At 44.3% G+C, this 23,784-nt stretch overlaps 2 protein-coding genes across 2 annotated transcripts in view; one reads left to right on the plus strand and one right to left on the minus strand.

Annotated features, from left to right (window-relative positions):
- Positions 1–21,591, plus strand: dhx36 (DEAH (Asp-Glu-Ala-His) box polypeptide 36). The gene is made up of 26 exons (XM_076734652.1): positions 1–579; positions 1,326–1,483; positions 1,642–1,752; positions 1,914–2,124; positions 2,276–2,314; positions 2,483–2,653; positions 2,851–2,930; positions 6,947–7,021; positions 7,872–8,038; positions 8,153–8,234; positions 8,343–8,483; positions 9,902–10,007; positions 13,385–13,472; positions 13,805–13,860; positions 13,978–14,042; positions 14,624–14,767; positions 15,177–15,294; positions 16,398–16,496; positions 16,852–17,025; positions 17,166–17,252; positions 17,343–17,426; positions 17,587–17,686; positions 17,841–17,931; positions 19,228–19,348; positions 20,823–20,975; positions 21,056–21,591. Exons 1-26 carry the CDS (start codon positions 328–330, stop codon positions 21,287–21,289), a joined length of 3,207 nt encoding a protein of 1,068 aa, XP_076590767.1. The 5' UTR covers positions 1–327; the 3' UTR covers positions 21,290–21,591.
- LOC143323065 (rho guanine nucleotide exchange factor 26-like) overlaps positions 21,570–23,784 on the minus strand; it is a 26,341-nt gene continuing 24,126 nt past the window's right edge. Inside the window, exon 15 of the mRNA XM_076734653.1 lies at positions 21,570–23,474. Coding sequence (XP_076590768.1) covers positions 23,332–23,474 — 143 coding nt within the window. The 3' untranslated portion in view covers positions 21,570–23,331. The remainder of the gene's footprint in view (positions 23,475–23,784) is intronic.

Here is a 23,784-nt window from a genome sequence, read left to right on the forward strand (position 1 = left end):
GACGTTTATACTGTGCGACATGCCGGATGGAAACGGGAAAGCATGCTAATTGTTGCGTTTTATAAACAACATCTGAATGTTGTTTTATACATTAATTAATGGTTCGACATTTAAGTTGTACCTGTAATAACTATCAAGAAGTTAACTGTCAGTAACTGCGAGGGTGTAGCATCATATTTTTGAAGTCTCTGGTCCACGAATCCATCCAACACATCCTTGCAACGGTAGCGTTAGCAAGTAGCTACAAGACACCGTTTTCACCTGTAAACGGTTATTCTGCTAACGTTTCAGCATTTGGTGCTACTGCCTTTCTTTTCCGACGACGGCATGAGTTATGGGTATGGCGGTGGAGGTGGGAGAAGAGGCAGAAGAGGGGGTCGAGGGTACAGAGATGGAAGCAGAGAAAGATGGGACAGAGGAGGTGGAGGAGGCTCCAGAGGACGGAGTTCCGACTTTGACCAGGACCGAGAAGGAGGTGGACAACGGGACCGTCCTCCTCCGCACCTGAAGGGCCGTGAGATTGGTCTGTGGTACGCAAGATACGGAGCCGTGAGGAGGAAACAGGCTGACCGGAGATCGGTATTATGGATTGTGTTTGGGTGCATGCTCTTACATTTTTGTGTTTAGCAGGGCAGGGTGTCAGTCTATCGCACACAGAGATCAGGACCTTCAGCACAGATATGAGAGACACTAAAGTAGCTAAATAGTTAGCTTCGGCTGGAAAGCAGGTCTGCCCTCTGAACTTAAGTGTGAACTGCAAAGTGTTTGGCGTAGGCTGACTTAACTGGTTGGGAATGGACAGTGATTCAGTGCACAAAGTGTTCTGCATGTGCAGGACTGTGCATGCTGATCTGTGGGCAAAATCCTGCACATCAGCGATGTGCCACCCGGATCCTGGCACAGCATGTCTTTTGATAGATTTTGTGAGCAGACAGTGGCCTAAACAACAGACACACCTTCCCCGAAGGTTAGTTTTTGATTCATAAAACGGGTTCTCTATATTTCAGGTGAAGTGGCTCATCTCCACCATAAAACACTATGGGAAAACCTGCATTAGTTGATTTCATTTGCTGGGTTGTGAGTGGGCAGTCCGAAGGTGACAACTGGTTTCAACCCCTAAAGCAAACAACCTTCATTGATTATAGCACAGAAGCTATAAAGTGCTACTAAGTGCAGCTGTCATTAAAAAGAGTAACAGGTTAGCATGGACTTCACAGCTTCAGTGGGATTATAGTTGGTGCTTCAAATCAAGCCCCGGTGTCTCATTTGGTTAAGGTAACTGTAAGATTATGACTGAACGTTCCCCTCTCCTTGTCTGTGTGCAGCGGGCAGTGGTCCAGATGGATGAGGCCAGAGAGCAGCACATTGCCAAGCTGCTCTACTCTGTTCAAAATGATCAGCTCGGGCCAGAGAAAGACGGCAGGGATGCGAAAGCCTCTACGTCTGGTAACAAGGGGACAGCTGGCAATAGAGGTGGTCATTGGTAAGAACAGCTTGCATAGCGCAGTGTAATTTCTAGCTTCCAATCATGAAATTTGGAAAACTAGATAGAATCAAAAAGCCTGGAGTGTCAGTTATTTTTCCAGCTGCGACTCTTGACAGTATGACATTAATTAACATTTTTATGGCCTGTCTATGCAGTTACTTTGATGGGGATGAGCCTGAAGAGGATAAAGCGATCGATATCAAATTTGAGGATGAGGAGGAAGGAGTTACCCAGTGCCTGAAGAAAGAAACGAACACATCACAACGGTAACTTTCCAGGCAAATCAGATGTGTGCTAAGAAAGACATGACTCCCTCCACAAATATAATTTCATATTTAATGGCGCTCCATGCCCCAATCACAGAACAAGTATTGTCTAGTGGTCCACTATATTGTGAATATGTACACACTTTAATGTTTTTGTTTAGATACTTCTCTGCGGCAGTCGTTAAAGATGAGATACCAGACACATGGGATGAAGAAGAGCAACAGGAGGAGCAGGAGAAAGAGAAACTGAGATGGAGGGACAAGGATGTGGAGTTCTTATTTCAGGAAGTAGTCAGAGACAGTGCACTGGACGACCGCTTAAAGAGAGATCTGCAGAGCAAGAAATTAGATCCAAAGTACAAAGAAATGCTGGTGAGTTTGATGATTAGTGTTAAGTTTTTTTATGCAGAGGTAAAAGTTACGGTGTCTCTAATATTTGCTACTCTGAGATTTATATGTCAACAGAACATCTACTCTTCATTTTATTCAGTGTTAACAAACATTTGCTCATTTTCGTCTTCAGAAATTCAGGGAAAAACTACCATCCTTTGGGAAAAAAGAGGTATGTTTTTGAGTTCATACACTCTTCCAGCAAGTACTTATCATGAATCACACCACTGCTGGTAAAAATGAATTCCTCTCTTTCAAATTTGAAATCTTATTTTCCTCCTCTTCCTCATCTGCTGATCCTTCCACGTCCTCTCGCCTGCTTCCTGCTTCCTGTCCTCAGGAGCTTGTGGAGCTGATCAACTCAAACCGTGTCCTGGTGGTGAGTGGGGAAACCGGCTGTGGAAAGACCACTCAAGTCACCCAGTTCATCCTAGATGACCATATCAATAGAGGCATGGGCTCGATGTGTCGTGTGGTCTGCACTCAGCCTCGTCGCATCAGTGCCATTGCGGTGTGTATTCTTTTTTTTCGGGTCTGAATGTGTTGTTGTGTATGTGTGTGTGAGCATACTGAGGATAGATGGGGTGTGTAATGTGATGTTTACGCATTTCATGTCTTTTCCTGCAGCAGCTATGTACATTTGATGACTGTTTTCTCGCAATGCTGATTGTGTTATTCGACTTTTTTTGTGTGTGTGTTTCCTCTCAGGTAGCAGAGCGTGTAGCAGACGAGAGGGCAGAAAGCGTCGGGAATGGAAATTCTTGTGGTTACCAAATCCGCCTGCAGAGGTAAGGAAGTCTCTTCAAGCATAATGTTGCGTAAAATGTAAGCATGTTATGGGTAAATAGCTATCAGCATTTGGTTTAGTGGTTAAGGAACCAAAAGAAACGCTCTATGCTGGCTGTCAGAAGTTGTCTATGGTCCCATACAGTACTGAGTAAGTTCATGCAACAAATCAGTGATTGAATGTGCCAAAATGTCCTCCAGTTAAACAAAGACAAAACGAAACTTGTTTTGCCCCAAAGAATGATTCACAGTCAGCGCCTCACTCCATTCACTAACGTTAAAGACCACAAAGCAGGCCACAAATCTTGGTGTAGTCGTGGACTCAGACCTGATTTTTAACATCCACAAAATCAGACAACTGTCACCTTAAGAGTATATCAAAAATTAAAGGACTCTCAGCAGGATTTAGAAACACTTGTCAGCTGGCTCTGCTACCACAGTGCTGTCCTTACAGGTCTCTCTAAAAAGTCAATCAGACAGCTGCAGCTGAGTCAGAGTGATGCTGCCGAAGTCCTGAGGAGAGAATCAAAACATGGATTTTAAAAACACTGCTGTTGGTTTCATAAGACACTGAATGGTTTAGGGCCAAAATACATTTCTGATGCGCTGCTCTTTTATGAACTGTCCAGACGTCTCAGATGGTCGAGGATAGGTCTGCTTACTGTTCCCAGAGTCAAACCAAGCATGAAGAAGCAGCATTCAGTTTTTATGCATCGCATATCAAAACAAACTCCCAGAAGACTCTGCTGCAACTCTCAGTTCTTTTAAATCAAGACTGAGAACTTCGATTTATTCATATTTTGCGCTGTACTGTAGCTACATTATAATTTTATTTGTTTCATTGGTTTATATTTATCTTCGGTTTTGTTTTCTTTCACTCCTTTTAAAATCCTGTTTATGTGCATGTTTTTATATTTCCTTGTGTTTCTTCTCTTACTGCCCTTAATGCCTTTCTGTGTTACGTAAAGCACTTTGAACTGCCCTGTCATTGGGTGCTATACAACAGTGTTGCTTTGAAAGTGTTAAAAATCAGATTTCAGCATTAAGGAAGTAACAGCTACAGAGTAGAGTCACGATTATTTGGGTTTCTGCTCTTTTTGAAGGACGCTTGTTGCAGCTTGCACACAGACAGACAATTTCTTTGCGTCCCTGATCCACTTTGTTTTAGTCTAGACATCTGAATTTCTACCGTGATCTCAAGTGTGTACTTGTGATTGAAAAAAGAGCGGTGTTTTTGCTTTTGTGCACGGCTGTTTTCAAGGTTGGAGGACACAACTGAGTCAAGAGCCTCTGTGGATTAGGCTGATGTTGGCGATGTTACCTACATGGCTTTGTCAGAGTCAGACAGATTGATTGATTTACTGTTCTTCGGCACTGCTCATGGTAAAATAGCTGCGTGTGGTCCATGGAATATATACAGAGGATAATGGGCCCTGATATTCCATAGGCGCTATGGATTTTCATTGAAAAGGCATGAATGGTCTATTCATTCCAATTCTGTATTCACACACAAGGTCACATCTTACATGGACTACATCAGCCTGTCATGAGATATGAGGATTAGTAGAAGGGAAACATGCACATGGAAAGAAACAGATAAAGCTCGGCAGAAAGGCACTTGAGCGGAGAGTTACAGGAGACAAGAGGGTGCAGCAGTCTAAACTCCATTTTATATCGCACAGTAGAGTATAGAGTATGAGAGAGGATGATATGGATGCAGAAAGAGGGGAAGAAAAGAGGCAACTGATGATACGAAGGGACGCTGATACAGAAGTGAAAAGACGGGCAGAAAAATGATTACTAACTGTCAAAGGAAGGGAACGAATAATAAGGTGCCAGACTGTGAATTTAAGACCATTTTCCACATTCACTGAATCTTTCTTCTTTTCATGCGGTGCTATTTTTTTTTCTTCTTTAGTTTCATGAAGTTGCTGCACTTGTGATTCATAGCTCTCTGTAAGTAAGAAGAACAATAACTAAAGCAATGTTTTGAATCAAACACCTTAAGTCTAGACAGTTTAGCAAAGCATCCCTTTAAGCTCTCTGTTTCGGTGTCACTGCCCACCAGCACTGATGGAGACCATGGGTGTCTCTCAGTGGGTATTTGAAAAAGCTGTTAATTTGTTCCTCAGGCTGGTAATTTTTTCCTCAAGCTTTGTCTAATGTCTATTGATGCGCCAGCTCCCCCACCCAGAAACTAATAGAAAAAAAGGCACACACTTTCGCTTCTCTGTACTTCTCTTGTGTCAGTCTCTCAGTGGGTAATCAACTTCTGTAAAAACTGAACACAAATTGGCCGGAACGCGTTTAATCTTAGTCTTTGGCAGCTTCAGTTACATTTGCAGGGCTGCAGTGTGTTAGTGCACACAGCTCAGTCTCTGCAGACAGTCGCTGCATAAATAAATAAATGTTCCCACAGGTGCAGATGATGGGTGGTAATAATAAACAGAAAATATTGTAAATACAATTAATCTGATTCATAGTAATATTTGTCAGCTGTGAGATCTCAAAAGCAGAGAGGGTGGAGAGCTTGTGTGTGGATGTTTGGAGAGCATCACCTTTATAGATTGCAACAGCCGCCTTTTTAGCTTCTCTACTCTGGTTGAAAAATAACATCTACCCACACCTTTGGTTTGTCACTGTTTCGTTGTATTTCAGTTATGTATGTTGAAAATGGCCAAAGCAAACTAAAACTAACTCCTATGACCAAGTTACTTATTCCACTGTCCTCTTGGAAATGAAAGATTACGGATGTTCTTAGTAGGTGCACGGTTGTATTACCAAGCAGGCAAAGCAGGCAACTTTCCCAGGCCCTGAACCCTCAACGCTTACTGTTTTTTTTTTTTTTTTTTTTTTTTTTGCTAATTTCATTAAAAACCTGTTTGGAGACATGCCCCATTAAAGTGCACTAACAACTGACCTGCTGAGAGCCTTGCGGTCGGCGCGGCTTTATTGCTTAAACAGGGAGCTGTGTCTGGAAGAGGGTCCAAACATAATTACAAGTTTGTGCTTACTGTCGCATTTTGCTAAATTAAATTGTGATTAATCAAATAACTACATGGGAAACCTGTCCCCGGGTAGTGTTGCAGTGAAGAAAAACTGTACATATCGCACAGAGAATGGGAAATGGGGGGGGGAGTGTAGAGGCCCAGTGCCTCCTATTTGCCTTGAGGCCTGTGGCAAGCTTCTCCCTCAGTAGTTTCCTTCCATTTTATAATGAACATGCTCGATACTAGGTTTGTGTTATTTTGCTGGTATTTATTATGTTGTGTCATTGCTGCTGGTGACCTATAATCTCTTTATCATTAAGCTTTAATTAGGCCCACTGGTTTTATGTTTGTCTCACATTGTTTACTCTGCGTTGCTATGAAATGCTTTGTAACCCTTTTTCAAAAGATGCTCCATAAAGTTTTTTATTGTGTCGTTGTTACTGTTATTTCTCTTGAAGCATGACATTTATTACGTATCACACTCACGTCAGTTATACAGCACAGCCTTTTATGTGGTTCAGTTGTCAGATATATGTCATACGAGTCATAAGAGGCAGTTTCTGCTTTGTTTGACATTCGAATCAAGTCATTAACTTTATTAAACTGAAGTCACTGAGAAATCTTTCATCACTGTCTAATGCTTATGCAAAGCATGCTGTAACGATAGTGTGAACACAAGTGGCTATTACAGCCAATTACATTACTCATTAGACAGCATTTTCTGTATCAGCAACATTTTATAGCACCATCCATCTCAGCTCTATGTGCACGTCTGTGTACAGGCTGAGCATCAAGATATTGCAGCTATGAAGTCATCTTCATAACAAAATGTGAAAATAATACGAAGCGTGTGTGGAATCCTGAAAATGGAAAAGGATGACAGTCGCATACACACATGCAGGAAAACGAACAGAGAAACCTGAAACTCACTCTGGCACCCTTCGCCTTCATGTTATACAGTACTAATTTGTGTCATTTGGGAAATGTGAAGTCCTTTTTTCTGTCTTTTTCGTCCTCCCGTTCCTCAGCCGGTTACCACGGAGACAAGGTTCGGTCCTGTACTGTACCACAGGCATTGTTCTTCAGTGGCTTCGCTCAGACCCGTGAGTCCTCCGCCACCACCCCCAACCCCACCACCCATGCTTCCTCACCCTCATCACATCTTCTCTCAGCTTTTCTTCTCTGTTTTCTCTCTCTGTCTCTGTTCCAGCTGTCCTTCTTCCTCTGTCTTATTCCCTCTGTGTCACTCTGTTTTATCATCATTGATTTCTGGTTTGCTCTACTGTCTGTGGAAGAAGCATTAGTATGGGTCCCCATTCTCATAGGCAGAGGAATGAAGACGCACACACACATACACACACAGCTTTTGTTGACTCATCCCTGCGTGCTCATCCTTGCATTGTGAGTGTCTTCAGAAAAACCTAAGAAGCTAAGTGAGGGTGCCAGCTTTTCTTGTTGTCTTGCTTCATGTAGTTCCACGATTGGCACAGCTCTAGTTAGAGTCATTTTAGGACTACAGCTGTCTGACAAAATGCTGCAACTTTTTTGGCATTGAGGTCTACGGTATTTACACAGCAGCAAGCTCACAAGTTCGCACTTGTCAGTTTTGATGACTGCTTGTTTCCATCCGCCACATTAGTGATGGATTAACCTTTTTAGCACCACAAGACACTTTTGACTCCTCATTCTAGACCACTGCTGTATTTGTAGTTATATTCTAGTTTAGATATCAAATGTGTATCATGTGTAAACAAAGTGATTTTTTTCTTTTACTTGGCCAGCTAAATATCTAGTATACAAACTTTAGATTGCAGCAAAATGTTAAAAAAGAACCATTCCACAGACAGAACCAGAGGCAGTAAATACAGCCGTAAGGGACTCAGAATTGCCATTTTTCAGGCAGAATGACCTAAAATCTCCCATTTCTTTTGTTTTGTTTTTGCCGTATGTCAGATTGTTGTCCAGTATCAGCCACCTGGTGCTGGATGAGATCCACGAGAGGAACCTGCAATCTGATGTTTTGCTCATCATTGTGAAGGACCTACTCAGCATCCGAGATGACATCAAGGTCATCCTCATGAGTGCCACGCTTAACGCAGAGAAGTTTTCTAGATATTTTGGTACGCAGCACACCGAATGGCATGCCAAACTTTGGCATAAATCTTGTCATTTAATTGGATAGGATTGTTCCTCTTTGTCATTTACCCGTTTCCCTGTTTGAACCCACCTTTTAGACAACTGCCCAATTATCCACATCCCTGGTTTGACGTTCCCAGTGGAAGAGTTCCTACTTGAGGACATCGTGGAGATGACCAGGTACATCGACGCTGCTCCCAAACACACACATACGAAGACACAGATGGTACCAATATGTCCCTTTCGTTTTATTAAGGTTTTAAACAAACTGGTTGGTGTGTCTGCCAGGTATCGTCCCCAGAATCAGGACCGTCGCCCCACATGGAAGAGAGGCTTTTGGCAGGGACGCAACTCCAGGCAGGAGAAGGAGGAGAAAGAGGCTGAATACAAGGAGAGCTGGCCTTGTTATGCACGTACACTGCAGGGCAGGTGAGTTACTTAGAGCAGCGGGTAGGCGAATCAGCAGAGCAGCTGCCAGGTTGATAGATGTGTTGTTTATGTGGGAAATGAGAGGATTTGGCATTGTGACATTCACATTTTAGAATAAACGCCTCCCTTTTTCTTCATGAATTTGAACTTCAGTTTGGCATCTGAGTGTGTAAACCCTGAACACGGAGCCGGTTCACTGCTTAGGAACACCCGACCCTTTGATTTGTCAAGAAAATGCTGATTTATATATCTGCATCGAAGTGCTGCACCTACGTCATAGATGGCTGCAGTGTCTCTTAAAGTACGAAAAAGGCAATATTGTATCTTATTTGCTCCTCTTCAATAATAGATCTGCACATCTCGACAGCACGGGCCGTACAAACTGCCATTTTACACGCGCTGAGAGCAGTTTTCCCTCCTGCAACTGCCTCAACATTTTTTAGGGGACCAGCTACATTTAAGATGACATTCTGTTCTCAGTGACACTCAGCAAGCATTCATCCTCCTTTAGTGCGGCTGTTTGCAGTGCAGCCCCCTGTCTCTGCCACCATTATTACTGCTCTGTGTCACCAAGTGATTGCGAGGTAATGTAAACATGATTACTTCTGGTGTACTGTACCTGGAGAAAGTGTATTCAGGTGCCTGAGCGCACAACGCCACAATCATGTCATGACAGCACAACAACAGTTGGTGGGCAGAACTCTACAAAAAACACCCTACACTGAGTGCAGGTACAGTAAGTCCTTGATGCCCAGTGTGTAATACTGCAGTTTTGGAAGTCTGAGTCCAACAAATGAAGTGGATATCTGGCAAAGTAACAGAGCTTTACAACAAAAAAATCAATCCGCTTCGTGTTTCCTTGGACAGTACTTGCTTGCTGAGCTGGTTTGAAGGCTGTATGCACTTCATTTGACGAAGTTGAACAGTTGATGCCATTTTATTTTTTGCACACATTCTGTCCCTGATCATTGTCATTGAATGGCATTAGGAAAGGATCTCTTCATGGCCTGTGTGAATAGGAGGAATGGCAACAGCAAGCAAAAGCTGTTCCATTGTTCATATGGGCAAGATCCATAATAGTGCTTGTGTTGTTAAACACTATTCAGATATGAACAAGTCGCCATTCTCTCAACACTAATGAGCTCATTATTATAGCCTGTCAGTCTCACATTAAAGGAAGTTAAGAGAGCATATTTCCACATTTGTAAAGTTTCATGTCTGTGACAAAATGATTTGCAACTGTTCATAATTTAGCGTTAAAACCAGGAAATAAATATAAACATGGAAGAAAAAAATACACACAACATCTGGAGTGTGGCGACCAAAGCAGCAAATAGTGGAACAGCTGGAAACTGTTTTAAAGCGTGGAAGATGGTGGATTATTTATTTATTTATCGTCTTTGTCCCACGTTTTACAGATATTCTGACAGCACCATTCAGACGTTGGAGGTGTTGGACAATGATGACAAGATTGACCTGGAGCTGATCCTGGCACTGATTCGCCATATTGTGCTCAGTGATCAGGTGAGTTTAACTTTGTGTTTCTGCTTTCGGGGCAGCCAAAGTGAAAGTGGCAAAACTTGTCTTGAGTTTGATTGTTAACACTCAGAGATGATGAGTGACTGAAACGTTTCTTGTTTATTTTAGGATTTGATTGATTGGTTGATTTTATTTATGGATTATCACAGAAGAAAACATGAATCCAAAAGGATGACATGCTGAAGTGAAAACACGTATTTCCAACATGCTACCAAAATGTTAAAAGACAAAGAAAACACGAGGAAGCATCAGACATCAGACTCTGAGATACAGTTTCATCTCCATTACAAGAGGCTTTCAACGTATTTGCTCTTGATGGCTTCTTGGTTCCAAACAGGATTGACTTGGTTTTACCCAAATGCATAGAAGGCTTGTTGCTTCACCTCTGAGCCTTTTGTCCTCCTGGACGTGAAAATCTCCCCAACATTTCGGTCATGGACAGGCAGATGGAGCAGCGGTCCACGTGGAAGATGGTGTCAGATCAAATAAAAAGCCGACACAGACGTGGAAACTGACAAAAGGAGGGAAGAACAGTACAGTCTTAGGTAGAGCAGATGGGAGGAACAGGAGGGCCAGCTTCCAAACACAGAGCGACATTAGGTCAGAGGAAATAACACAGATCCTGGCAGCAGATCTGTGCTAATGAGTGATCGGACAGATGCTCTCCCAACGCACGTCTATTCCCTTTTTTCTCCTTCCAGTTCTTTTTCCATTTCCTCAGTTTTATGTCAGCGTCGTTTCAGTGTTCAATTCAGACTTTTGGACTCTTGGTTTTTTGCGAATGTTTTACCTTTGCAGTAGATCCAGGAGCCTAACTGTACCCTTATCAGGAGCTGTTAGTGCAGACGTAACAAGAGCAGAGCATTTTGAAACATAGTCACTGTGTCAGTAGTGTCTTGGTTCGAATGTGTGTTTGCAGCATGTTTCTTGTATTTTTCAGAATCACACAGGCCAGTGCCAACATATCACAGTCAGTACCATTCAATACATCCCGTTGCCACTATTACAAGGAGAATAATGAGGGTGAAGAAAATTTGGGACAGTCAGTGCAAGAATCGGTGGAAGGACAAAACTGGCGCACTTCGCTCTCACTTCCCCTGTATTTTGCCAAGTGGAACTAGTTTAATGTATCTGGTAGTTTGTGGCTGTGTTTGTGGAAAATGTACATTAGAGCGCAGCAAAGGAAAGAGACAGGCCCGGAATGAGGAGTGACTAACGCAGATAGATGGAGATACGGCTTCATATGGGAAGGGATAATTATTCTATCAGTCACGGCCACCCTGAGCCAGTCGACCAGCTGATTCGCCATGGCATTGTCAAACGGCCGAGGGGGAACCGGCTGATTCGCCGTGACGGCGCCGTGGACCGAGGATACGGGCCGTCTGCCAGGCTTTCGACTGTGATGATTGGTTAATTATGTCGCAGGAGTCTTTGATTAGATACCTAGGAGGCTGACATGCAGGCATTAATGAATGCCTGCTGGGTGCAACTATGCGCGTGTGTGTATGTGGGTGGTTTTGGTGTGTGTGTGTGTGTGTGTGTGTGTGTGTGTGTGTGTGTGTGTGGGCCAACACAACAGCGCTCACTGTACTGTTACTCGATTTTTAGTGGGAATTAACCAGAGCCTCTTTCTCTGCTGGATGTGCGTGAACATGTGTTTCTTTCAGGTTGTAGCCTGCATCTCTCTCCTCCTCCACACACACACACGCACAGACATTAGCACACACATACAGCCCCGTGTGGGTGCCAGCGGTTGAGCACTGGTAATAATAATTAGTTTTAATTAAAAGGCAGGGGGCTCAGGGCCCACAAGCTACTTTTTATGTCTGTTCTTCATCTCCCTTCCCTCTCAGGAAATTAATAGCTGGCAGAGTCCTTTTGTGGGTTATCTTATACCAGCTTTGTATTATCCTGAGAATATTTTTTTTTGGTTTAAATTGAGGCCTTTGATGTGGTGAAATAGCGTTTCCAGAAACTTTTCCCCGTTGATGATACACAAAAGTTGGATTTTGCTCAGGTTTCTGAAATTTCGAGTTTCTTCAGTTATTATTACTCAGTTGATGTCCATGCCTTGTTATCTATCTCTCACCGTTTCAGCATCGTGGACACAGAGTCGTCTTTAGAAACTGCCCTGGACAATCTGAACTGCATGTGGATGTCGCAAATTGCACCCTTCATATTTGTGTCAAAGATTAGTCACGTTTCTTAGCGCCTTTCATGACACCCAGTTGCTTTTGTTTACAACTCTGATTACATGAGAGTTAATCATTCTAGAGCTGAGTATCAAACCTCACTTTTGAGTACCGGCTGAAATGTGTTTGTAGCTGAAAACTGCCAACATTAACATCAAAATCCGGGTTTGGTTCTTTGTACTTTGATATTTCCTGCTTTAAATCAAGAAATGAGGAAATTTTTGCTAATTTTGTGTGCTTCACTTAAAAAGGACGTAGAATGGACATTTAGTGATAGAAAATGAATCAAAACTAAGATGGAGAATAACACCCACTTGATAAAAATGTAGAAAAATGAATTAAATGGCAGCTTATATTATCATTAAACACTGATGCACTGAGAAGTTTGGCAATTTAACAAATGAAAAAAAGTGGGTATTGTAAAATTGTGAGCAGTACCCAACCCTAAATACCCTAAATCTGCTCCGCACACATCCACATTTTCAGATATTATCTGAGAACGTGGCTGTGTGCTCTGGTAGTTTACTGTAATGTTGTAACCTGTAATCCATTTTGAATCACTGTGTAAATCTCCGTCTCTTGTTCTTTGCTGCTACAATAACAGAGTTCTCCTCGTCATTCATGAGTGGTTTCTTTATCTTAAGCATTATGTGAAGCTGTTTTCATGGTTGAGCGGCTGACACCTACGTGGTCAGTCATTGTCAGACAGCTGATTTGCTCACACTGGAATCCCTCCAGCTCCATTAGCCACCATCATCTGATGTTTTCTCAGCTTGCCGCTCGTGTGTCTCAATATTTTCCAGGTGACTAATTGTTTTCTTTTTTTTTTTTCTGCTGTGAGAATCGACTTTATTCCCGTGGTAATGTGAAGCAGAGGCTGTCCAGTGGTGGTAAGATATTGTTGTCATAATGATTGTTGGCAGGCAGTGTCAGGGCCTGTTGTGTGGCTCAGTGTGGAGGTCGGGAGCTCAGGGCGAGTCGACTCCATCTGCCTCGGCTCAGCTCCTCCGAGGACACGGCCACCCCGTTCGCGCGGCTCGGTTGTTGCTGAGGCTCCTCCGGCTAATGGCTGTTTATTTCTGCTGGTTTCTTGTTGTTCTCTTCCGAAGCTCTGCTGGTTTTTGGGGATCTTTCAGCTACTAAGTGTTGTATCATGTCTTTGTTTGACAGGAAGGGGCGATCCTGGTTTTCCTGCCTGGCTGGGACAACATCAGCAGTCTCAATGACCTGCTCATGGCTCAGCAGATGTTCAGATCAGGTACACACACGGCAACACACTGAGGCTGGACAGGATGTTTAAATCTACTAGAATTTTTAGAAATGAATTTGAAGTGTTTGGTTTGAGGTCACTGCTGTTCTTTATGAAGAACTGCTCTGTGAAAGCGAAGTCAGTGTTCTGCACGTCGTGCATAACAATACAGTAAGATGAATAAATAATGCTGATAAATTATTTTATTCTGAATATTTCTGAGGATATTCAAGGTCATATTTTCAGACTTCTGCATGCAGCCTCAAGCACTGGCAGTAGTATCTTCTGTTTTCAAAAGGTGCTTTGTTTGAGTTTTTCTTTGGTGTCCTGTTGTGTTTCAGACCGATTCGTTATCATCCCTTTGCACTCCCTCATGCCAACCGTTAATCAGACGCAGGTCAGCGTTCTTCTGTTTCTCTCTTTGTCCGTCTCTCCGGCTGTGTCTGTCTGCATCTTTATTCCCCTTTCAATATCAGAAAAGTCCAATCTCATCTTTCACTCTCACTCCTCTCAGGTGTTCAAAAGGCCTCCTCCTGGAGTCAGAAAGATTGTGATTGCTACCAATATAGCTGAGACCAGGTATGTGTGTGTGTGTTTGTTTGGGTTGTCCAGCCTTTGCACTTTTACTCCCTTTGAAATAGTATTCTTGGCTGTTACTTTCTGGTGAGTTTGGGAAAAAGAAGACGTGATGACACTTTCAGTCGTGTGTGTGTGTGTGTGTGTTTGAGTGTGTGTGTTTGCGTGTACATGTGTAATGCAGTAGGTCTCGGTCCAGGGAATTTGAGGCTAATTAGCATACATTTCTAGGATTGATTCTGAACACTGTCATATAGGCTTGAATGGAGCAGACTGAGTCTCTGACAGGCAGTTTGTTAATGCATCCACAGCCTCGCACACACACAAACCGAGCAAATTAAGAAGCTGCCTGCGCTCTCCTCACATCACTCCACTAAATATAGACTCTGAACCTACACAAGTGCTACATTTTATTTTTACTTCTGAATGATTGTGTGTGTGAGAGTCTTAGCTAAGCATTCTTGACAGACTGCTTTGAAGTGTTTTTTTTTTTTTCCTCGCCTGATTTGCTCTTTATTCCAGGCCCTTTTTTTTCTCTCTCTCTCTCTCTCTCTCCCCCTTTTTTCTCTCCCCTCTCCTCACAGCATCACCATAGATGACATCGTTCATGTGATAGATGGAGGCAAGATTAAGGAGACCAACTTTGACACCAACAACAACATCAGCACTATGACAGCGGAGTGGGTTAGCCTGGCCAACGCCAAACAGAGGAGAGGACGTGCCGGCAGGTGTGTGTGTGTTTGCCTGCACACAGGGGTATTTATGGATATTTTTATAATGAGGGCATGCTGCATATTAGTGCCTCTGGGTATGTGATACTAATCTGGGAGGATTATTTTTCCTCCTATTTGTCGTCTCAGCTTTCTGTCAGTCTTCCCCATCAGCACACTCCTTCCTGCTTTCCCATCCGTAAACACTGAGGAAGGCAAAGCGCAGTCACTCCCAGGTTGTTTCCAGTCTGTGACTCAAGCTCTCACATCAAAGTGGAGCAAGGCCCAATTAGCAGGAGCTGCTTACTGAGTGCAGTTTCATCCCATCGATTTTAGATTAAGCTCTTGTCAGAGGCCTGATATAACACATAACCTTTTTTTGTTCCCCCCTCTCTGCCCCACTCTCTTCTCCTGTGCGTATGTCCAGAGTTTGTCCGGGAAAGTGCTATCATCTGTACAATGGTCTCAGGGCCAGCCTGCTGGATGCCTATCAATTACCCGAAATCATGAGGACACCACTGGAGGAGCTGTGCCTGCAGATCAAGGTTGTGTATGTGCAGAGGACGAGGCAGCCAGGCTGACAGAGAGACAAATGGGTGTTGGCTTTGGAGTTGAGATGAGGACAGGATTGCTGTGAATGAGTTTTCTGTGTGTAGGGGGAGGGGGGGTACGAGGACAGTGCTGCTGTTTTCGGTCTTTGGCGGTGAATTATAGCTTCTCCTGCCTAATGACAACTCGGGATGAATTCTGGGCTGACTCATGCCCCCGTGCTCTCCAGCTCTTTCTCTCTCTCTCTTTTTGCCGACAACATAATCACCCCTCTTCTGGGCCTCGTTCTCTTACGTGGATAGTCCCTTTTCTTCTTTGCTTGCTTTTTTTTTTTTCCCCTCCTCTTTTCTGCGATCTCTTTTTAAATCCTCATACTCCATTCAGACATATTTTAACCCATGCTAATGGAACAGTAAGCCAAAGTTCACTCGGATCTAGTGGTTGCAATGATTGTTCTCACCAGTGGCTTTATTGGATATGTGTTTGAGTGTGTGTCCTCCACCGGTTCAGCTGCATGTATTCGGTTATGTGTGTGATGTGGTTTTTTTTTTTAAGCTAGTGGGTGAGAGGCGGACTAATGCATCAGTCTGTCCTTAAAGTGAGAGAAACACTGTCAACACATGCTAACCCTGAGCAGACTCTCTCTAATGCACCAACACTCCAACACCACCCTGTTAGTCAGACACAGAAACGCGGCGCTTCCTTACTCTCTGTCACAGGCAGATGTTTGGTGCATTTAGAAATCTCTTTCTGATGTCGAAGTGAATACACATTTAGAGTGGATTTTCATATTATCATCTTTTATCATCACATTAATTCTGTGCTCAGCCCAGCACTTAGAGAAGAATGTTAATGCGGTTAACTCTGCACAGTATTGGTTGTTTTGTCACGTACGGCTTGTAAACAGCAGTGTGAGCAAACCATGAGAGGACACACATAAAGCTAATTACAGTAGACCTTACTACATCTGTGTATCGCCCACCATTCAGTCTTTGGCACAGATGACAAGCACTTTGGCAACGGGAGGGGAATTTAATGTAAAAATGATTACATCCTTTTGCTTATTTATGTGTAATGTAATGCGGTGTGTGCTGCCTAGATACTGAAGCTCGGGTCTATAGCGCGATTCCTGCAGAAAGCACTGGACACCCCCACTGAGAGGGCTGTGGACCTCGCCATCAAGAACCTCACAGCCCTGGTAAGAAAGAGTAAAGATCTGATCACCCAGTTAATGAATTCACAATTGTTTCAGCGTGAATTAACTGTGTCTATACTGTTGGGAAACAGTAGCAGTTGGAAGAGAGGCTGGACCTGAGTGTGTGGTTTCAAGGCCTCCTGTCTGGAAACGTTATCTAAACATTTCCTAGTTCCAAGGATGCTCTTTTGTAACTTCTCCTCGAGTGGTGGAGGGAGAGACAGAGAAATCAGCACTTAATAAAGCCTTTTTAATTTTTCGCATTTTCAGGGTATTCATTCCCCTTCATGTGGATGTTTTGTAAAAGCAGCCTGTCCTGAGCTCAGAATGAATGTAGACGTGTGCTGTTGTGTGTTAGAACGCCCTGGACCACACAGAGAACCTGACAGCGCTGGGTTTCCACCTGGCCCGTCTGCCTGTGGAGCCTCACATTGGCAAGCTCATCCTGTTTGGGGCCCTGTTGGGCTGCCTCGACCCCGTGCTCACCATTGCAGCTTCACTCAGCTTCAAAGACCCTTTCTTCATACCTCTGGTAGGGCGCTGAGTTCACAGACATGAAAGCTCGTGTCTGCAGCGACACACACGCACACTTGAACACATCGCTGCACACTACCTGCTGATTTTTTTTCATTGTCGTTCTTAAATGTTCTCGAATGCATGCGTTTCTCTCAGGGTAAAGAGAAGATGGCAGACATGAGGAGAAAGGTCCTGTCCCGAAACTCCAAGAGTGACCACCTCACTGTTGTCAATGCCTTCCAGGTACAGCTGCCCACATCTGTCCGTTTTCTTTCATCTCAGTCTGCTGCGTGTTTTTCTCCTGTTTTAATTTATCATCCATTGATTGGCAAGGGCTGGGAGGAAGCGAAGCAGCGTGGTGGCAGATATGAGAGGGAGTACTGCTGGGACAACTTCCTGTCTGCCAATACACTCCAGGTGAGCCGGGCTGATTGTAAGTGCTGTGCTGAACTCTACACTCAAGTGCTTTGAAAATAAAACCAGGGGTAGTCCATGATTACAGTTTTAAGTCGACTTCTCTCTGGGCAGATAAGGAAAGGCAACCTTTTTAGAAGCAATTTGTCCTTTTCTCATTCAGATGCTGCACAACATGAAGGGCCAGTTTGCTGAGCATCTAATGAATGCAGGCTTTGTCAGCAGCAAGGACCCCAAAGACCCCAAATCCAACGTCAACTCTGGTAACTAAGATGTTTTTGGTTGCGATTAAGTCGTCAGAAAATGTTTCTTCTTATAAAAAATTTAAACCAGGCTGTGGAGCATTAATAGAATATTAAAGTGTTGATGTAGCCGTGCTCATTGGTTCTTTCTTTTAACTCTCACTTCCTTCCTCAGACAATGAGAAGTTAATCAAGGCAGTGATAGTCGCCGGCCTGTACCCGAAGGTGGCCATGATCAGACCGTCTCATAGCAAAAAGAGGCCGGGGTGAGTCCGCCAATTCACAGACAGCCAGGAAAAGGCCTGCACAGCATAAGATAGAGAAGCACGCAATCATTCTTATTGATCTTACAACAGAAAAATGGTCTTCACGCTCCAATATCTCATCAGTCATCTCAGGCAAGGGTTCAGTAAGGGTCCTGTGACAGTTACCTGAGACTGTGCAGAGTCCAAAATTGTCAAAAACAGGTTCTTTTGCAGCTGAAGATCAATGCAGTCATCATAAAGCTGCCCTGAGGCAGCTGTCACAGGCTGCGGCTGTGACCTGTGTGCAAAAGACAGACGCATGCAACAGGGAGACAGACAGACAGACAGACAGACAGACACTCTCAGTAGAGCTGTCACTTTTGTTTGTCTCAGTGACAGCTTTAGACCCAGCTGCACAGCGAAACTGCCAGGGTCATTTCCTCTGCATAAATAATTCTGAACTGTTGCGATGCTAAGCCAGTTGTAAGTTTTCACGTGTCCACACCACAGCTCTGCAGTATTTAATGAATTCATGGCTCGATGAAGCACTTTCTGTTTGTTTTGCTGCTAAATCAGACCGCTGTCTGGTACAAGCAGATTGTTCCCTGCAGTCAAGCAGTCGGTTTTGTCTGGCTTGACACGCAGGAGTTTGGAACACGGTGTTTCTTTCATCTTAGAGATGATTTGCCAACTGCATCACAATTTCTCTTTGGTACGCCCCGTGCCAAAATGGCAGGAGGTTTTCTTTGTGTATGGATTAACAAGCCAGAAGCACCTGATGGGCTGTTTCGAGACCCACTTTCTGATTGATCTTAACGAAATGTTTTCTGGTGATGGGGAATTTTCAAAGTATTTGGGCAATAACTGCTGCATACAAACACACACACACACGTAGCGGGTGTGTGTAGATGTGAAAATGATGGAATTATTTTGAGCGGAGTTATACAATACAGCCATATCTTACTGAAATAAGATGGAAATCTCTGTAAAGCTTTGAAGCTTATTAAAAGAGTGCTCACACAATGGACAGCTGAAAGAGACTCGATGCAGCAGAACCAGACTTACTGCCATTTTTCAATCTATGCTCCATTACCTGATGGATGTACAAATTTGGGTGTGTTATGCTAGTAGCTGCTATTTCCTTTCTAACTCCACAGGCTTCAGCCTCAAACAAAAGGCTTTATACAATTTTTCATGCATATGGTAGAACTCCCCGAGACGTGTATAAAGATGCCTCAATGTGTAACGTCAGTGGAGTTCCCCTTTAATGTCTTCACGTCTCTGCTGACAAACTCTTGCTCGTCTTATCTTCCCCAGGCCCAAGGTGTACACCCAGGCTGATGGAAAGGTGTGCATCCACCCGAAATCTGTCAACGCGGAAGAGACTGAGTTCAACTACACCTGGCTCATCTACCACCTGAAGATGAGAACGAGCAGCGTGAGTGGACGAGGGGACGTGGGACTGCGTTACGCTGTGGTTCGACACTGTCGTACGAATGTTGTGTGTTTTTACCGTGGGGCGCATGACGGCCGCTTTATCTGATTGGTTTTGTGTATGAGTGAAAAGAGGAAGCCGTGGTTAAAGGTTGGCTGTGGTGCCACGCCAGCTTTACACTGAATGAATATTTGATTAAAACGCTGCCTTTCAACTCCCTCTCAAAGGCTCTTGCGCTTCAAAGCTTCCATTCCAGACACAATGTAAGAGGTGGTGGCGGGTGGGGGCAAAACGGTCAATGCGTCTCCCTGACTGCCGCCCTCTCTCTTCTCCCCCCTTCTATATTTTTCCCTTTCGCTTTTTTGGCCCTCTTTTCTCACTCTCGTTTTTTTTTCCGTCCCCTCCATCCGTGCGTCTTTGTTCTTTCTGTGCTTGTGTCTCTTTGTGAATGTTACCATTCTGCAGAAAAAACACCTTTCATGTCCCGTCTGATTGCTGCCTGTGCCTTTGTCTCTCACTTTGCTGCCTTCGTCTTTATGAAGAAAAGTGTTCCGCCGAATTCCACCGTCATTATTGCCGCCATTAATTTCTCTTTTCTCGTCTTTGAAGCGTGCAGAGTTTTCGTGCACTATGCTGTGGGTTTGTGTCTATTATAAAGGCGAGGTATTCTGAGACTGCGAGATTGTGAAGGTCATTTGTTTACGGAGAGAGACGGAAGCAGAAGACCAGGGCCGTAGAAAAAAAAAAAAACAGAAAGAAAGTGAGGGATGACGCTAAACTTTATCTCCTCTGACGCACTTGCCCCTGGTGGTCCATTACATTACACATTCATGGGGTAAATGCAGTCGTCCCTGCTGTCTCCTTGCGTCTTTTTTTTTTCTCCTTATCTCCTACCCACTCCCTTCACCTTTCTCTACCTCTCTCGAACACAAACTTCCAACACTTCCGTCTGTTACCTTCAAAGCTGAAATAGACTTTGTTTGACTACAGTCTGCTGCTTATGTGACGTCTGCAGCTTCTCACCTTTGACGTAGGCGTCCTATGGGAGCGCGTGCATACAGATCAGCACATCACACACGCTGTCGAGTATCACTTCTGTTTTCTGTCCGCAACAGTCGGACTTTCCAGTAATTTGTGAAAAATACTGACTGTGTGATTTGTTTTCGGGACTCGCTGCTATTTTTCGTTTTGGCTAACCACTCTACATAAGCAGCTGTCAGTGTAGCACGGGGAGGAAAATGGATGGAAAACAGGGTAACACATTTGCGAGATTCACAGGGCATGATGACATTTCTCCTAACACTGGAGGCACTGAAACACATTTCAAACTCTCCTCACTAATGGGACACTTTGAGCCCACACCACAGAGTAGCTGTCGGGCCCGGTGTGTCATAATGATGCCGCTCTTGTCACTGAGTGTGTTCGCTTGTTTGTTGCTGACGGCGTGCGCTGTTGACATCTCTCCGTGTGTCCTCAGATCTTCCTGTACGATTGCACCGAGGTGTCCCCGTTCTCACTGCTGTTCTTCGGAGGGGACATCACCATCCAGAAGGACCAGGACCAGGACACCGTGGCGGTGGACCAGTGGATTGTCTTCAGATCCCCGGCACGCATCGCTCACCTTGTTAAGGTGAGCAAAGGACACGCTCAACGCAGCTGTTGTCACTGTGAGATAAGTTTTACTAACCTGGCTCACTTCTTTTTTGACAGAGTTTAAAGAGAGAGCTGGATTCTCTGCTGGAGGACAAAATCCGGCACCCTGCTCCCGTGGACTGGCAAAACCGTCAGTCCAAAGACTGCGCTGTCATCACAGCCATCATAGACCTCATCACCACCCAGGAGAAGCCTGCAGGCGGCACCAAGGGCTACGATAGACCATGGGGGTCTGCCCCGGGAGGACAGCGCATTCACTTCAAAGAGGATGATGATGACGATGATGATTAGAAGGGCCTGGAAAATGACTGACTGCATCCATGGACACGGAGTTTAGTAGAAATGTTAGTGTGGGTGTTTAAGGCCAAACCCAGGAGGCAGGAGTACTGGAGAATGTTACGCACTTGAATGAGTCCTAGCTTTTTTTTTTTTTTTTTTGGCCTATTCGTTCATTATTTCACAGGGACCAGCCCATGTTTGAATACGCTCAGTAGCTGTTTTGTTTACTGTTGAGTTTGTACATTAAACTGAGCTCTTGTTTTTCAGGAATGTCCCTTAATGGACTGTGCAATAAAGACAGGACGTACCATCAAGTGAGTAATTTTCTTTGGTCTATCTAACAGTGGTCCTCAAGGAAAAGAGACAGCACATTAATCAGGGAATACATGACAGGCCCCAAACAATGAAGCTTTTATTTATGGTGATCGATTAAACTATGTAAAGCTTGACTTAAGCAAGTTTCTGCAATATAAATCTGTATTTTGGAAAAGATACATGTTACAATTCAGGCTGTTTTACATATTTACATGTACACACATGATTTACAATAGTTACAAGTTCAGGAAGTGACTGAAATAAAGATCAGTTCATGCTTCGATGTGTGGTATCACATAGCTACTTTTCCCTGAGTGCAAATGCAAAGCTTCGTCTGCTCACTTGAGAGTCCCGATAGTCCCGTCCTTCCTGCTGGGTGCTCCGTCCGCTACCGTCATACCTGGCTTCGTGTAGCTCAACAGTTGTGGTCGTCGTTTGGGCCGGAGCAGCGGGCTTGATAGATGGCGTTATCGCCACACTGAGCGAGCCATTTGTTTCCTTTGGCTGGGCATGGCAACACTAAAAAGATGACTCACACTGGACAATCACATTAAAAGCAGGGCCGCGCTTCCCTTCGGGTCTCACCATCAGCAGCACACACAAATTAATTTCAGCTTGCCTCTGTAACATCACAGATATAAATCCTGAAGGGGGGGGGGTTGGTATTTATATATACACCTCTGGCTGGCATCAAGTGTGTTTGATATTTCAGGCTGTCCAAATCATTGAGTGGACAGAGAGAAAAATGGCATTTGTGCCACCAATGTAGGGTCTGATTCATGGCGTTGACATTAACTGGTGACAAATAACAAGATACAGAATAGACACTTGGCCCTTCTGCTTCGCCCATGGATGACAGATGAGATTCTACCTCCCAGGTGACTGTAATTCTTTATATTATCCAATTCATTATGACTTATCCTATTTACACAAAGTGCCACAGGCTTCAGACACAGAGCTTTTTTTTTTCTTTTGCAGCTCAGCTGTATTGTATTTTCTTGTAAGTATCATAATAGTTTCACTTGCCATCAGATGCTACTTGTGCGAGTTTCCACGCTAACCCACACACTGTATGAAGCTGCCAATCCCACCCTCTCGCCTTTACAATCAGCATCTTCATAGTTGCCGTTACTGGCGAAGCGCCTAATCACATGGCCTGAGCCTCATGAACAAAGCGCACATCAGGCTGCGGTCACTTTCACACTGCTTGGTCTACTTCACCTGCTACAGCTGTACTGTAGTCTTAATTATTACATTGCACGTCACTTACACTCAAAAAATATGTTTAGAAAAAAAAAAAAAGTTACAAACTTCACGCCAACAGTTGTTATGTAGCAGGGTGTTGAAAGCAGTGGCTCTGGCAGTGGGTGTGAAGTTTTCTAACCGACCGGAGAATTAATGAATGTGACAGATCCCACTGCTGAGCCATCCCGCCCACACAGGGGCCCGTCGGTAATTAAGCAAATCTCTGTTCTTCCACTGTGTTTGTTCTGCACAGTCTTTGCCTTGAAACTTGGACAGTACGCCTGATATTTAGTGGACGCCGAGCAGACGTCTTCATCTTTATCCCGTTGCAGAGTCCAGCAGCCAGGCAGCTCACATACTGGTCCCACGTGGTCCCTGTAGGCAGGTCGCTGATGCTGTGACTGAACTCGTTTGTCTGGGTCACCGGTGTGTCAAAGGGTCTCTTTAACAGCTGAAAAAATCCCCCCGTGGTTTAAGCAGCCGGCTCGTCCTACTCACACATTAGTCTCCAACCCCTGCAGGCGGTCCATCCTCTGCATGTTGCGCTCGATGGTGGCCTGGCACGTGATTGGTTCGGCACACTCGGCGAGGAACCACCCCCTCTCCCCGTCGCGCAGACGCTCACCTTCATACCAGCCTGAGAGGAGAAATTGTATCAATACGTGAAAACTGAGGGGTGTGCTGCGTCCCTTTGTGCGACTGCTGACTCTCTGCTTTTGATGCTTGGCGCTGTCTGTTCTTTAAGCCAGTTGCCATGGTCACCAAAAGGAAAATGACCTTTGGCCTCCGCATGTTTGCGCAGATATAAAACCACATCTTCAAACGGGGATAAAATCTATTTTGTGAGAAGAGACAGGTGTTGAAAAGGAGAGAGTATGTGAGTGCATGATGAAAGGACGCGGTTAAAACAGGTGGGAAATGAGAGGAATACTAAAGAGGGGGAGTGG

Source organism: Chaetodon auriga, chromosome 7 (assembly GCF_051107435.1).
Source record: "Chaetodon auriga isolate fChaAug3 chromosome 7, fChaAug3.hap1, whole genome shotgun sequence".
NCBI lineage: Eukaryota > Metazoa > Chordata > Actinopteri > Chaetodontiformes > Chaetodontidae > Chaetodon > Chaetodon auriga.

Excerpts from the sequence above, each read along its gene's own strand:
- dhx36 (XM_076734652.1), top strand. The coding sequence starts at position 328 with ATGAGTTATGGGTATGGCGGTGGAGGTGGGAGAAGAGGCAGAAGAGGG. Across the intron at positions 2,125-2,275 it reads CAAAGTACAAAGAAATGCTG|AAATTCAGGGAAAAACTACC; the intron begins GTGAGTTTGATG and ends TTTCGTCTTCAG. Across the intron at positions 10,008-13,384 it reads ATATTGTGCTCAGTGATCAG|GAAGGGGCGATCCTGGTTTT; the intron begins GTGAGTTTAACT and ends TTTGTTTGACAG.